The sequence below is a fragment of the Morchella sextelata genome, assembly GCF_020137385.1.
Source record: "Morchella sextelata strain SCLS chromosome Unknown scls_10, whole genome shotgun sequence".
In the NCBI taxonomy this organism is placed as follows: Eukaryota; Fungi; Ascomycota; class Pezizomycetes; order Pezizales; family Morchellaceae; genus Morchella; species Morchella sextelata.
Window position 1 is genome coordinate 1,788,477 of NW_025408625.1, and position 13,880 is coordinate 1,802,356.

At 48.6% G+C, this 13,880-nt stretch overlaps 2 protein-coding genes across 2 annotated transcripts; both read left to right on the forward strand.

The window, feature by feature from the left end:
- Positions 1–6,935: 6,935 nt before the first annotated feature.
- H6S33_001441 (uncharacterized protein) lies at positions 6,936–8,093 on the forward strand (the record flags this gene model as incomplete). Its single annotated transcript, XM_044832819.1, has 1 exon — positions 6,936–8,093. The coding sequence occupies one exon, from the start codon at positions 6,936–6,938 to the stop codon at positions 8,091–8,093; it is 1,158 nt and encodes a 385-aa protein (XP_044694408.1).
- A 4,646-nt stretch (positions 8,094–12,739) lies between these two features.
- H6S33_001442 (uncharacterized protein) lies at positions 12,740–13,003 on the forward strand (the record flags this gene model as incomplete). The annotated part of the gene is made up of 1 exon (XM_044832820.1): positions 12,740–13,003. A coding segment is annotated over one exon (264 nt), but the record flags the coding sequence as incomplete, so codon positions are not given.
- Positions 13,004–13,880: the final 877 nt, after the last annotated feature.

Genomic DNA, 13,880 nt, shown 5'->3' on the forward strand with positions numbered 1-13,880 from the left:
CCGTAAAACAGTTGCTCAGCGCAGAACAATTTGTCAGGAAATCACGGACCAATGTAGAAACTGGCCCTGAAATCATTGGCAACTCCGAAGAAGAATGGACTCCGTTGGATCAGTGGTACGACATACCAGGTACTGAGCTGCCTCAGCCACTACAAGACTGGTATGAACAGGATAGACAATGGGTTCGGAGAGTGTTCCGGGATGAACCTCTCCGTGATGCAAACCTTGAAGTCTTCGGGACAGAGGAAGCTGATGCCGTAATAACGGAGCTTGCCACTGAATGGACCCCGGGATCGAATGAGGCCACCCACGATGGTCGTTGGGTAGTGCCAGGATACGCGGTCAGACAAGTCATTGAGGATCATCATGACAGACCTGTAGCGGGGCATCTAGGAAGGGATACAACCCTTGAGTTGATCGATAGGAACTACTGGTGGCCAGGAATGTCCACGGATGTAGCCAACTTCGTCAAGACTTGCGACGTGTGCCAGAGAGCCAAGCAACGTCGGAGACACTTGTCACTCCCTCAACCCCTAGAGTTAGCCACCACACCTTGGACTGATATCTCAATGGATTTCGTAGTAGAAATGCCAAAGGAGAAATCAGGATTCCGTAACGTATTGGTGGTCGTGGACCGTTTTACGAAAATGGCTCACTTCATTCCAATGACGGGAATCAACGCGGAATAGACCGCTAACGCCTTTGTCAAGGACATTTGGCGCTTTCACGGACTTCCTAGGAGCATTGTCTCTGACAGGGGAACACAGTTCGTATCGGCATTCTGGGCTGCGGTCACAGAACGACTAGGGATTCGTAGAAGACTCTCGACCTCGTTCCACCCACAGACGGATGGACAAACAGAAAAGACCAACCAGCACCTCGAGTCCTACATCCGGGCCTATACCGCCGGAACAGGAAAGAAATGGAAGGACCTACTACCGATTTGCGAGTATGCATATAATAATGCGAAACACTCGTCGACAGGACAATCGCCGTTCTACTGTAACTATGGTTTCCACCCACGAACAGATTGGCCAACGGATGCGAAAATCGGACAGCTGGATGCTAAAGGAAGTACCTACCTGGAAGACCTTCTCCTAGCTCATGAGTCAGCGAGAGACACGCTGCAGAAGACCTTTGACAGGATGGCATCAAGGCCAGGACCAGCAGTTCAGCGGTTCACAATCGGTCAAAAGGTTTTGCTGGATACTCGGAACCTCGGCGGTTACAATAAATGGTCGGATAAGTTTACAGGCCCCTTCGAGGTCACCGCGGCTGTAGGAAATAGGGCTTATAGATTGAATCTTCCGGTAGAATAGAAGGTTCATGACGTATTCCACGAGATGTTGCTGAGACCTTATCGAGAGGAACCCAACCCTGGCAGGCAACAGAACACACGAAAACGACTCGCAACACCCGAACCCCAAGAGGCACTCTTAGATGAGAACTTCAAACCGGTCACCAACACTCGGCCCCATACGCGGAGTCAAGGGTCAGTCATCGACTCGAGTCGGCCTCCGAAACGACAACGGACTAGGGAAGACTAGCTCGATACCTTTCCTACTCTATGACTTTTCCCACAGGGTTTTTATCATAGAGAGGTTTTAACGGTCGAGGGCGACGTCTAGGAATGGGGAGTAGTGTTACAGGAAACACGAACACTGCTCCTAAGTCAAGGAATAAGAATAATACGAGTGATGGGTTGTGATGTGAGTACGGTCGGGTAACGAGGGAACCAGCATAGGAAGGTACCGAGGGGTGTGGGGGCACCGGGTGCAACCACACTAGTATTAGGCTGTTGTGAGGGCACGCTTACTATTGGGTGTCTCACCCGGAACGGAATAGAAGCGGGGCTTATGGCTGCAGGCCATTCTACTTAGGGAAGTAGCTCTAGGACAATAGCATGATACAGCTCGGTTACTGGCAATTGCGGGGTTCATGGTTACGTGTCGGAATTAGAATGGAGGAACGGAACTATGCGGGGGCGCTTTTCTATTGGGGGTTATCTTCGGGTTGATTGTCTTATTCTATTATCGTTATCTCATTAGTATTAGAAAGCGGGCCTTGGTATAGGGTCCAATATGTATAAATAGGGAAGGATTCCGCCTCGTCTTAGTGGCATCATCAGTCACTCAGCGAGCGGAATCCGGTTTACAATATTACAAGTTTAAAAGCTACAGAATTATCGCTTAGCATTGGCATTTCCCCAAACACCCACCCCAACAATGAATCCCTGATCGAGCTCCTCCCATACAGAGAAGCAAATATCAAAGGGACAGGTCTACACCGAATCGCTTCCCTCCTATTCCCATATCAAACCCCCGGAAATGCGAGAGACAAGTGGAATCAAAATAAACTACTACGCGACCACCTGTTGGAAGAATGGAATACACAACCAATACCGGACTACCATCACCGGGGGGAGTTCCGCCCCCCTTCCAAGATTGCGAAACTCACCCTAACGGAGGCGAAAAAAGTTTTTCGAATCCGGTGCCAAACTACCCGAATCGATAAACACGCGGTATATACAGACCCCGAACCATGCCAGTGTGGTATGGAAAACTCAGCGAAACACACACTTATGGAATGCCCATCGTGGGCTCGAATCCGTGCCCCCCTGATAGAAAAGATCCCCGGAGCGATGACCTGGGAAAACTGGATGTTTACAAACTTGAAAACGGACCTTATCTCACAATTTGCAAAAAACTCTCAACTCTCGAAGTGGTACGAGTCGGCGGAAGCGGAGGTGGATCTAGAAGAGGGGATGGAAGAAAATGATTAGGGACGGGATTAGGAAAGGGCGGTTTCCTTTTACCTTTTTAACTTTGGTTTCACTTTGTTTTGATTGATCCAGCGCCCGAGTTCGTTGAGATATGTTTTTTCTCCTTGTCGTTGGGTTGTTTCTGGTTGAGTGTCGTTCTGGAATTTCCTTATTTCTTGTTGATGTTCGTTCGTGTTCGCTTTTGTTCTTGTTTGTTTGTTTGCGTTTGTTGTTTTCTTTCCTTTCGTTCTTTTTGTTTGGTTTGTGTTTTAGGCGGTCGGGTCGGCGTGCGATAAGTCTTGTACTTCAAAGCAATATAAGTTTCTTCTTCTTCTTCTGCATTCTACTCGCTTACCTCTGGCTCGCGATAGGATTTCTTCCCCCCCGAGATGGAGTTATACTGATTCTCGAATTGCTTCGGTCCCTGAACTTCCCTCGCTCGACACCCCCCATTCTTTGCTCGTTCGGTGCCCTCACGGGATGCGTCCACCGTTCACCCCTCGCCAAACCAGCGGCTACTCTCGAAAGCCGCCTTCGCCCCTCCTTACTTTCACTTATCGCACGAGTGATCCCACACGTCGGGTACGCACACTGTCAGTAATCTCCAGTCAGCGAGAACCTACTGCCAAAGCGCTCGACAGCCCGCGAAGTTAGCGACCTCTCGGTCGCGAAACTATCGTCAAATTTTTACCCGAGGTCCCGTGACCTTACCCCTCTTTATCGGCCTTAACCAGGCCACCCACTTTTTAACCGAGGCGGCCCGCTCCCCTCACCCCAACCCAACCGGTCTCCGAGACCACCCTCAATACAACACGGTCGGCACTTTCGATTGCGACCCCCATACATACTGAGCCTTCGGCTCAACCCTTTTGCATGTCCCCTCCAGAGGACACCACTTCAAATACGACTCGGGCACAGTCTTTAGCCGTTGCTCCAGGGACCGACGACCCCACCCATTCTTACTTGACCTACCGGTCACCACTCCTCAACTCCTCGCTGCCTGACAACCAGACGCCCGAGGACCCACTCTTACACCACCCCCCTCGCTTCCACCCTGACGCTGTTGCGGTTGGCTTCTCCTGCCTTCGTGCGCGTGGTTTCCCAGTCCTGTTAAGGTTTGTCCACAGATATGACATCGGGAACGTTGGTAATGATATCGTTTCGATTGAACACTACGTTTAGGATTGTGCTCGCTTATGTAGTTGACGGAGAAGATTGGGGTTCATTCTTACTACGGGGAGGTTTCTTTGTTGTCGCTTAGATTCTGCTTACCTGTACCACTTGTTATTTGCGCCCTCTTCGTGCATCGTTTACTTTTATTTTATGTACGTAGTTCTCGTAGCTGCGGTAGTTAGTTTTTGTACTTTGTTTTTGCTTTCGGGTTAGTCGGTGGAGGTTGTAGTCGGGTAGTTAGGTGTGCGATAAGCTTCGGCTTCTAAGCAATATAACTTTCTTCTTCTTCTTCTTCTGTATTCTACTTGCTCGCTAAGGCTCGCAAAGAACTCCCTGATAACAAACCTCGCTTTAAAAACATTTTATTTTATTCCCTTCGGTTTACCCTGATATACCATACCAGGCTGAGCCACTTCGTCCCCGATCGTACGGTCGCGTTTTGTTGTTACAAGCGAAAGAAACCTACGAAAACAGGCTTCCAGCGAAGAATTCTCCAGCCTTGACCTCCCGAAAGGAAGGAAAAGAAACCTATCCGAAACATCACTCTACACCGCCAGAAGGACCGGACATTCAGTCATGTCGCAGCAAGCTTCGCTTCAGTCCTTTTTCACCCAGTCTTTCCAGCAAGGGACAGCCTCCTCGCAGAACAGGAACACTCAGGATCCCGACCCAACCCCATCCGGAGCTTAGGAACAGGAATTCTCCTCGACCTTTGCAACAGAATCCGACTACAACGACCCCTACCAACCGAGAGTCGACTACCTCTACCCGAGCATTGTCCCCCAGGACACGCACACCCAGACGGACCTGAACTACATTACCTGGGCCATCAGACATGCCACCAGCCGGATCTGCCCGCCCTCTGACAGGATTGAAATCCTCGAAGAACAAACGACTACACTCCGGAGAACAGTGGACACACTGAGACATCAAATTGAGGCGCAGACAAGCATGATCACGAATATGCACTCGGCGATCCACGCGCTCCTCAATAAACAGCCACAACCGCAGCAACCGCAGCAACCGCAACAACAGCAACAACAGCAACAACAGCAACAACAGCGGAAACAACAACCGCAGGGACAGAGAATGCCCCCTCCAGCGGTCCCTCAAACAATTCCCCAAGCAGCGCCTCAGGCAGCTCCTCAGGCCCCCCCACCCGCACCCCCCCAACAAGCCCCACCCCGTGGATGGAAAGCAGGCACCTGGGCCGCCGTGGCCTCGGCACCCGGTCCTGCTCAAGGAAGTTTCCAGGTTGTTGAGAGAAGAAAGAAGTCCGCAAAGCCAAAAGCGGACCCCCTCTTCAAGCCAGAATATACCAAAATCAACAGAGAAATCATCGTTGAAACCACTGCTCCATCCGACGTCAATCCCTCCGAGATCAGGACCCTAGTCAATGCAAGAATTCAGGACGAATCCTGCCACTTCATCTCAGCAAGGAGAACACCCAAGGATAATTTTATCCTGGAAACTAAGTTTGTCACCCCAGCAACAAAGGCAATGGAATACGCCAAAGAAATTGAGGAGGCTCTCCTCACCCTACAAGTACCAGTCGCCATCATCCGGGCAAACTCCAAATGGTCAAAGTTCCTCATTCACGGAATCCCCACAACGGTCGGAGAAGGCGCCGAGGCAGGACAACTGGTAGCATCCGAAATTAGAAGCAACTATGGGGAGAACTTCCAACTTGCCCAGGTTCCCCGCTGGATATCCAGGGCAGAAACTCGAATGGAGAAAACCCACTCATCGATGGTTATCGCGCTCCCAGGACAAATCACAATGGAAACACTAGGAGTTAAATTCCTATCTCTCTTCAACCGAAGCTGCCATATCGAGGCCTTCCTCCCAACCTTCCCGGATACTCAGTGTGCAAAGTGCCTCGAATACGGCCACCGCCAAGAGAAATGTAAGAACAATGGGAAATGCGGCCATTGCGCCGGAGATCACCTCACCAGTTTCCACCCATGCAATCAATGCCAGGGAGGATATAGATGCACCCATACCCCAATCAGATGTCTGAACTGTAAAGGAATCCATAAGGCTTCCGACCCAGCATGCCCTGAAAGAGTTAAACGCCGATTCCTCAACAAAGGAAAGGAAAACGCCCCACCCGCCCAAGACCCACCCGCCGCACCCGCCCAAGAGCCACTTTTAATAATCCAAGTACCAGCCACCGCCCCGGTCGAAGCCACACCCGTTCCCGAAGACGACCAACACATGTCGAATAATGCCTAGGCCTCGAACAACCGCGCTCGCACACCAACTTAACTGTGCACGGAGCGAACTAATCACCAAGGCGGCGGTGGAAGAAGCAGAAACAGACTCGAGCATTTATTTCCTACTATTACAAGAACCATGGACCTCAACAGAGGGATATCCACCAGAATCAAATCTCTTTTACCTTTTTACAGCCAGCAATACCAATACGAAATGCGCAACATATGTCCGCAAACATGCCAACCTGAAACCAAAACACCACTATACACATGATAACTTCATAGTATCGATTACGGTAGAAATCCAAACCAAGAAAACCCAAATCCTAAACATATACTACCCAGGCCGAAGTGGCCCCTTCGCTCAAATAGCAAGTACAATCCAAACCCTTGATAACTGTCTAGTAATGGGAGACTTCAACTGCCACCACCAAATGTGGTACGGAGTAAATTCACATGAATATAGAAACAACATTCGAGCAGACCGCGTCAACGGCGCACGGTTAAAACGATGGATAACCCGACAGAAATTGACCCTCCTGAACGAACCAGGCGCCTTTACGCACTTCCCCAGAGACAGAGGGAAAAGGCCCACAATCATCGACCTTACATTTGTAAAAGGCCCAACACTTGACCACAATCTACGATGGAGCACTGAACCCTATGGAGCGGGCTTAGACCACGGGAAAACCTCCGTTCACTTACACTTGGAAAAACCACCCTTCGTACCAAGAAGAATGTGGTGACAAACAGACTGGAAGCTATTGGAGAACCACATGTCAAACATGTACATCCCTGCAGAGGCATGGGAAACCAAGGAACATACGGAACAAACTGTCGATTTCTTCCTAGAACTGGTCAGGTCAACAGTCAGCATAGTAACACCACTCTCGAAGGAGGGGGTAAGAGGCAACTCCTGGTGGTCAGATGAGATGAAACAAATGAAGGCAAGGGTAAACGCAGCAGAAAGGAAGGCGAGAAATACAAGGAAACCCAATCACGTGGAGGAACACCGGAAGGCTTGCAGAGAATGGACAGTCATGATCCGGAAAGCAAAAGCGGACCGGCGGGAAAAGACGATCAACGAGGCAAAAGGCAGTGAAGTCTGGAGAATCCTAAGCGCAGGAAGGAGACGAGACACAATCATACCAACCATACAAGGTGAAGAAACGTTCGCGGGGAAGTGCCAAGCTCTAAGAGCCCAACTTTTCCCCTCGAAACGGACGCCCCCCGACCATCCCCCCTTGAATATTAGACCCCCCTCCTTTGACCTTAGCAATACCTTCAACATAGTCACCCCCGAAGAACTTAACAAAGCAATCGACTCCTGTCCAGCGCACTCGGCGACCGGCCCGGATGGCATCCCTTACACCTTTATTAAAGCAATTGTCAAAGCAAATACAACTCTAATCCAAGACATGTTCTCCGCTATGCTCCGGCACGGTGTACACCCAGCGGAATGGAAAATAGCTAAGTGTATCCCGATCCCGAAACCCGGTAAAGCAAATTATCATGAAGCAAAAGCCTACCGGCCCATTTCCCTTCTACAATGTTTCAGCAAAATCCTGGAGAAGATAGTGGCCCAGAGACTCTGCACCGCTGGAGAAATCCTAGGCACACTCTCAGCAAACCAATTCGGAGGAAGACCAACCATCTCGGCAATCGACGCCCTCCTGAGAACCTTGACACCAATACAACAAAACCTACTACTAAAAAACAGCACCGGAATCGCCCGGCGAGATAGACCAGCGATCCTAACCAACGACATCCAAGGAGCATTCAATTGTGTCGATCACCTACTCCTCGCGGAAATCATGCACCAACAAAAATTCCCCACCTATCTGACAGAATGGTGCAAGGAATTCAACACCGGCAGAAAACTACAGTTCCAATTCAACCATGAGCTAGAAGAACCACAGCCCTATGATTCTGGAGTGCCGTAAGGTAGCCCCATGTCTCCGGTACTATTCATGATCTATGCCGGAGTAATTCTGGGCCCAACTAGCAGCCCAAAAGAGATGGACACAACTTACATCGATGACGATACGCTGGTGCAAATATCCAAAACACCAGGCTTTACAATCAAGAGAATGGAGGAACGAATGAGAGAAAGACTAATTAAAGCTGAGCCACTCCAAATTAAATACGACCCGGATAAATCCGATCTGATCTTCTTCCGGCCCACTACATCATCCACACAACAACCACGACTTCCAGTCAAAGTTAACAACATCAATATTTACCCCAAGGAGAGGCTGAAATACGTAGGAGTCTGGATAGATCCGACCCTCTCCTTCCGGCCCCACATCGAAGCAGCAATCGCAAAAGGCCTAAAAGCCCTCCACCAAATCTGAAACACTGCCCGCCTGCCAGGGATAACAGTCAAAACAGTTCATCACCTAATAACACAAGGCTTCCTTCCAAGCCTGCTCTACGGATCGGAGGCTTGGTGGACCGGCGCAGACCACATCATTAGATCGCTCGAACCACTATACAACGAAGCTGCCCGGATCATCACGGGCCTACCTCGATGGACCAAGAGAGCTAAACTCCTCCGAGAAGCAGGACTACCCCCCCTAGAACACCTTCTAACATATCGCTCAAGAAAGTACGGAACCAGAATACTCTGCACCGAGGCAACCCACCCCAACAATGAATCCCTGATCGAGCTCCTCCCATACAGAGAAGCGAACATCAAAGGGACAGGCCTACACCGAATCGCCTCCCTCCTACTCCCATATCAAACCCCCGGAAATGCGAGAGACAAGTGGAATCAAAATAAACTACTACGCGACCACCTGTTGGAAGAATGGAATACACAACCAATACCGGACTACCATCACCGGGGGGAGTTCCGCCCCCCTTCCAAGATTGCGAAACTCACCCTAACGGAGGCGAAAAAAGTTTTTCGAATCCGGTGCCAAACTACCCGAATCGATAAACACGCGGTATATACAGACCCCGAACCATGCCAGTGTGGTATGGAAAACTCAGCGAAACACATACTTATGGAATGCCCAGCGTGGGCTCGAATCCGCGCCCCTCTGATAGAGAAGATCCCTGGAGCGATGACCTGGGAAAACTGGATGTTTACAAACTTGAAAACGGACCTTATCCTACAATTTGCAAAGAATTCTCAACTCTCGAAATGGTACGAGTCGGCGGAGGCGGAGGCGGACCTGGAAGAGGGGATAGAAGCAAATGATTACGGACGGGATTAGGAAGGGTAGTTTCCTTTTACCTGTTATTTTTCGCTTTTGTTTTTAATTTTGTTTTTGATGGATCCAGCGCCTGAGTCCGCTGAGATATGTTATTTCTCCTTGTCGTTGGGTTTTTCTGGTTGAGTGTCGTTCCAGAATTTCCTTACTCTTGTTTGTGTTCGTTCGCGTTTGCTTTTGCTCTTGTTTGTTCGCGTTTGTTGTTTTTCCTTTCCTTCTTTCTCTTGTTCGGTTTGTGTCTTAGGCGGTTGGGTCGGCATGCGATAAGTCTTGTACTTCAAAGCAATATAAGGTTCTTCTTCTTCTGTATTCTACTCGCTCGCCTCTGGCTCGCGATAGGATTTCTTTCCCCCGAGATGGAGTTATACTGATTCTGGAATTGCTTCGGTCCCTGAATTTCCCTCGCTCAACACCCCCCATTCTTTGCTCGTTCGGTGCCCTCACGGGTCGCGTCTACCGTTCACCCCTCGCCAAAATAACGGCTACTCTCGAAAGCCGTCTACGCCCCTCCTTATTTTCACTCATCGCACGAGTGATCCCACACATCGGGTACGGACACTGTCAGTAATCTCCAGTCAGTGAGAATCTACTGCCAAAGCGCTCGACAGCCCGCGAAGTTAGCGACCTCTCGGTCGCGAAACTATCGTCAAATTTTTTACCCGAGGTCCCGTGACCTTACCCCTCTTTATCGGCCTTAACCAGGCAACCCTTTTTTACCCGAGGCGGCCCGCTCCCCTCACCCCAACCTAACCGGTCTCCGAGACCACCCCTCAACACAATACGGTCGGCACTTTCGATTGCGACCCCCACATATACTGAGTCTCCGACTCAACCCTTTTTGCATGTCCCCTCCAGAGGACACCACTTTAAACATGACTCGGGCACAGTCTTTAGCCGTTGCTCCAGGGACCGACGACCCCACAATTCGTTAACTGACCTACCGGTCACCACTCCTCAATTCCTCGCTGCTTGACAACCAGATGCCCGAGGACCCACTCTTAACCACCCCCCTCGCTTCCACCCTGACGCTGTTGCGGTTGGCTTTTCCTGCCTTCGTGCGCGTGGTTTCCCAGTCCTGTTAAGGTTCGTCCACAGATATGACACCGGGAACGTTGGTAATGATATCGTTTCGATTGAACACTATGTATAGGATTGTGCTCGCTTATGTAGTTGACGGAGAAGTTTGGGGTTCACTCTTACTACGGGGAGGTTTCTTTGTTGTCGCTTAGATTCTGCTTACCTGTAGTACTTGTTATTCTCGCCCTCTTCGTGCGCTGTTTTTGTTATTTATGTACGTAGTTCTCGTAGCTGCGGTAGTTAGTATTTTGTACTTTGTTTTTGTTTTCGGGTTAGTCGGTGGAGGTTGTAGTCGGGTAGTTAGGTGTGCGATAAGCTTCGGCTTCTAAGCAATATAAGTTTCTTCTTCTTCTTCTTCTATATTTCTTCCATGAATATTACTTTTGTTCTACGCTAATCCCTCGATACCACGTCTTCACCTCAGTTGCATTCCTTGGTACTATTGTCTCTCATTCATAGATCCACGTTACAGTAGCACTCCCTGCATCCCAGAAAGCACCCCTAGCACTCTCACATTCTAGGCCCTCTGTACCTGTTTATCCTCATGAGTATACTTCTTCTACGTGCCATATCGATTTTTGCTCGATACGCTCTCGATACAGGGAGTCGTCCCACACTTACTGGAAATATCGTTCTTCATCACCTATCGAAGTAATTGGCAAGAACTCTGTGAGTAGTCGTCAGATTTCTTCAAGCCAACTTCGCGGTCAAGGTCGATCGCAAACAGTCTACGAAATCGAGTATCTTCCCTCATCTAGCGAGGAGGATGAGAGTGCTCAGGTGCCGGAAAGCAAAAGTATTTTAATTCTGGGAAGCTAGTTTAGTTATCCGAAGGACACTTATGAAATCTTTGAGAACACTCGCAACATTCCTTCAAGCCAATTGACTCGGAGGTCTGTGGTACCTAACTCTAGGAGTGCAAATGTGCTGTCAGTACAGGTTTTTAGAATTGAGAAGGAGTGTAGTGTGTTAATCGGGGAGCATAATCGTCTACATAAGCCCTTTCCACCTGCAGCAAGACTTTTAGTACTGGTAATGAGCATGTGGGCAACTGCAAGTCATTGAGTGGGGTGTGAAGTATACATTGATAAGGTCGTTATTAAAGAGGTGAGTGCCCCCAAACGGATTACGAGTGTTTTGGAAGCATAATTGAGAAGGATAGATCAGAAGTTTGCACCTCCATATCCGTTCCTACTTGATGCATGAGGTGAAAGGGTGACTGATGGACTCTACGATACATGGGCTTGGAAATCTCGTATCGCCTGAGGTAAGGGTGGCTCAAGTGAAAAACCTTTTGATGAATGATCGTTTCTTGAGCCCCCAAGAGCATTACGAGGTATGATGGATCCCCAGAGAATACTCGGGATAGCCTCTCCCAGATTCTAGACCTACAGACTGCGCTTCCTGGATCCAGAAACTATCGATATATTGTATTTTAAATACTTCGATGGGGTAAGAATGTGAGGGGTTAAGGATCTCAAATTTCTAGAGCGGATAACCTCTACCCTTACTTGCCTAATATCGACATCGATTTGCTACGGCATTCGGGCGTGGTCAACAGGGAGTTACTTCAAGCCTGATAATTTTCAGTCGCAGAATGAGAATGTTGTGAGTAAGTATGGCCTGATGCCCTCATTGATATTCCGAGTGCTTTGGGAGCAATGGCGGTTGTTCCTAGGATTTCATAGATCGATTAGTTAACACATTGGGTTATGAGGTGTTAGATAAGTCAGAAAAGTTCTATTGGGTTCTATCGGGTTCTGTGGGTCGTTGATGTATGAGTCACTTTGGATTTGTCATCGCTCGGATTTCCTTGGGTATATTAGGAGAGTTCACCTTCGTTTCTTGTTCCTTTTTCTTTCCTTTCTTTCTTTACACAACATCTTCTGTACCTACGCTGTCTATTACTATACAATATCATTTCCCTCTTCTTTACTCAAGAAGACCACTATTTGCTGCCCTCTTGTCCCGTTGACCCTTACCGATCCTAGAGTCCCTCAGAACACCTATTTCAAGTTCTCACACTGACCTCTACTATCCCCTTCATACCCTACAGAATACTCGCTACTCCTCCCCTTGAGATAGGGCTATGCGGATTGCCGAGCTGATATCCAAACTCGAGTAGAAACATTCCACAGGATGAGCAACACTTGGAAGGGGATAAGTAAACAGAACCAGGAGGCCACCTTGGAGGTAATCAAAGATAACATTCGAGAAAAGGTATAAAACTTCTAGATCCCAGTAATACGAGTGGTATTCTAAATATTAACTCTAATAGATACGAGATAAAAAAGGGGGTAACTATTGAGGTAATACCACAGGAGGGTTTTAGCGAAGACAATGAAGTGCTGGCTGCAGGTCTTGCCGCAATCCAAGATGCTCGTAGAATACTCACAAGTACTACAGGAACTCGAATTGGTTCTGACAGTGCCCAGGACGAAGTGATTAATGCCCAACTTCATAGCATTGACACCAAAGAGAAGGGGGAGGAGGAAGAAGAGGAGCCAGAATTACCTGTAGTGGAGGATTACGAAAGGGGGGAGGAGCAGGATATATAGAACAATCGCGAGTGCTAAGGAAGATAGTGGGGGATTTTTTACTTTCCGTATATTTTATAAGAGTTGGTTGGGTATTAAATAGCATATTGTTTTAGTATTAAATGGAGGATCATGGTATTGAATAGATCAATTCTAGAAGTGCAGTCGCGAGTGCGTTGGAGGTAGTAGAGATCGTCGTGTGAGTGATGTTTTGGTAATCTCATAGGGGAATTGTGAATACCAGAGTCTGGTACAGTGCAGAGATGTATGCCTGGAGAGAATGGAGTGCCGATATATAGGAATCGGTACGTCAGCCATGAGCCAGCTTTCAAAGCACCCGATCTGGCAAAGTCAGGAGGTGTCAAGGCAATTATTCTATCCCGGTGCCTACTCTAGCAGTCAGGATATACAAGCGAGCAACTGGCATTCTCTGGCAATCCGACTGATGTCCGGATTGTGCTGAGGGTTAGGATTAGGTGTCGGAACGCATTGGGTAGACAACCGTACGCCAGAACTCACCAGGAGCACTTGCAATATCTCTGGTGAAATTGTTTACCTACCGAGTGCCCTGAGCACCCCGAATATCTGATGAAGGTTGCAGGTTTGCTGATTTGGTCTAGCCATTTTTCTTGATTGGAATATCAAGAACTACTCGAAAGCTAAGTCCGGAATATAAAACTGTGCTAGTGAGCGTATCGAGAGTCACCAGTGGTATTAAGGCAAACCCTCCGTTCATGCTGCCTTTAAGGAACCTGATAAGTCATAAATGAAAAAAAACCTTACAAAAATGAGAATCTGCGAAATAACGGCAGAGCAGGTAGCAATATAGAAAGTATATGAGGGGCTCAATGCCATAATAATGGCTAAACTAGCCAGCCTTAATTTTGACCACAACACT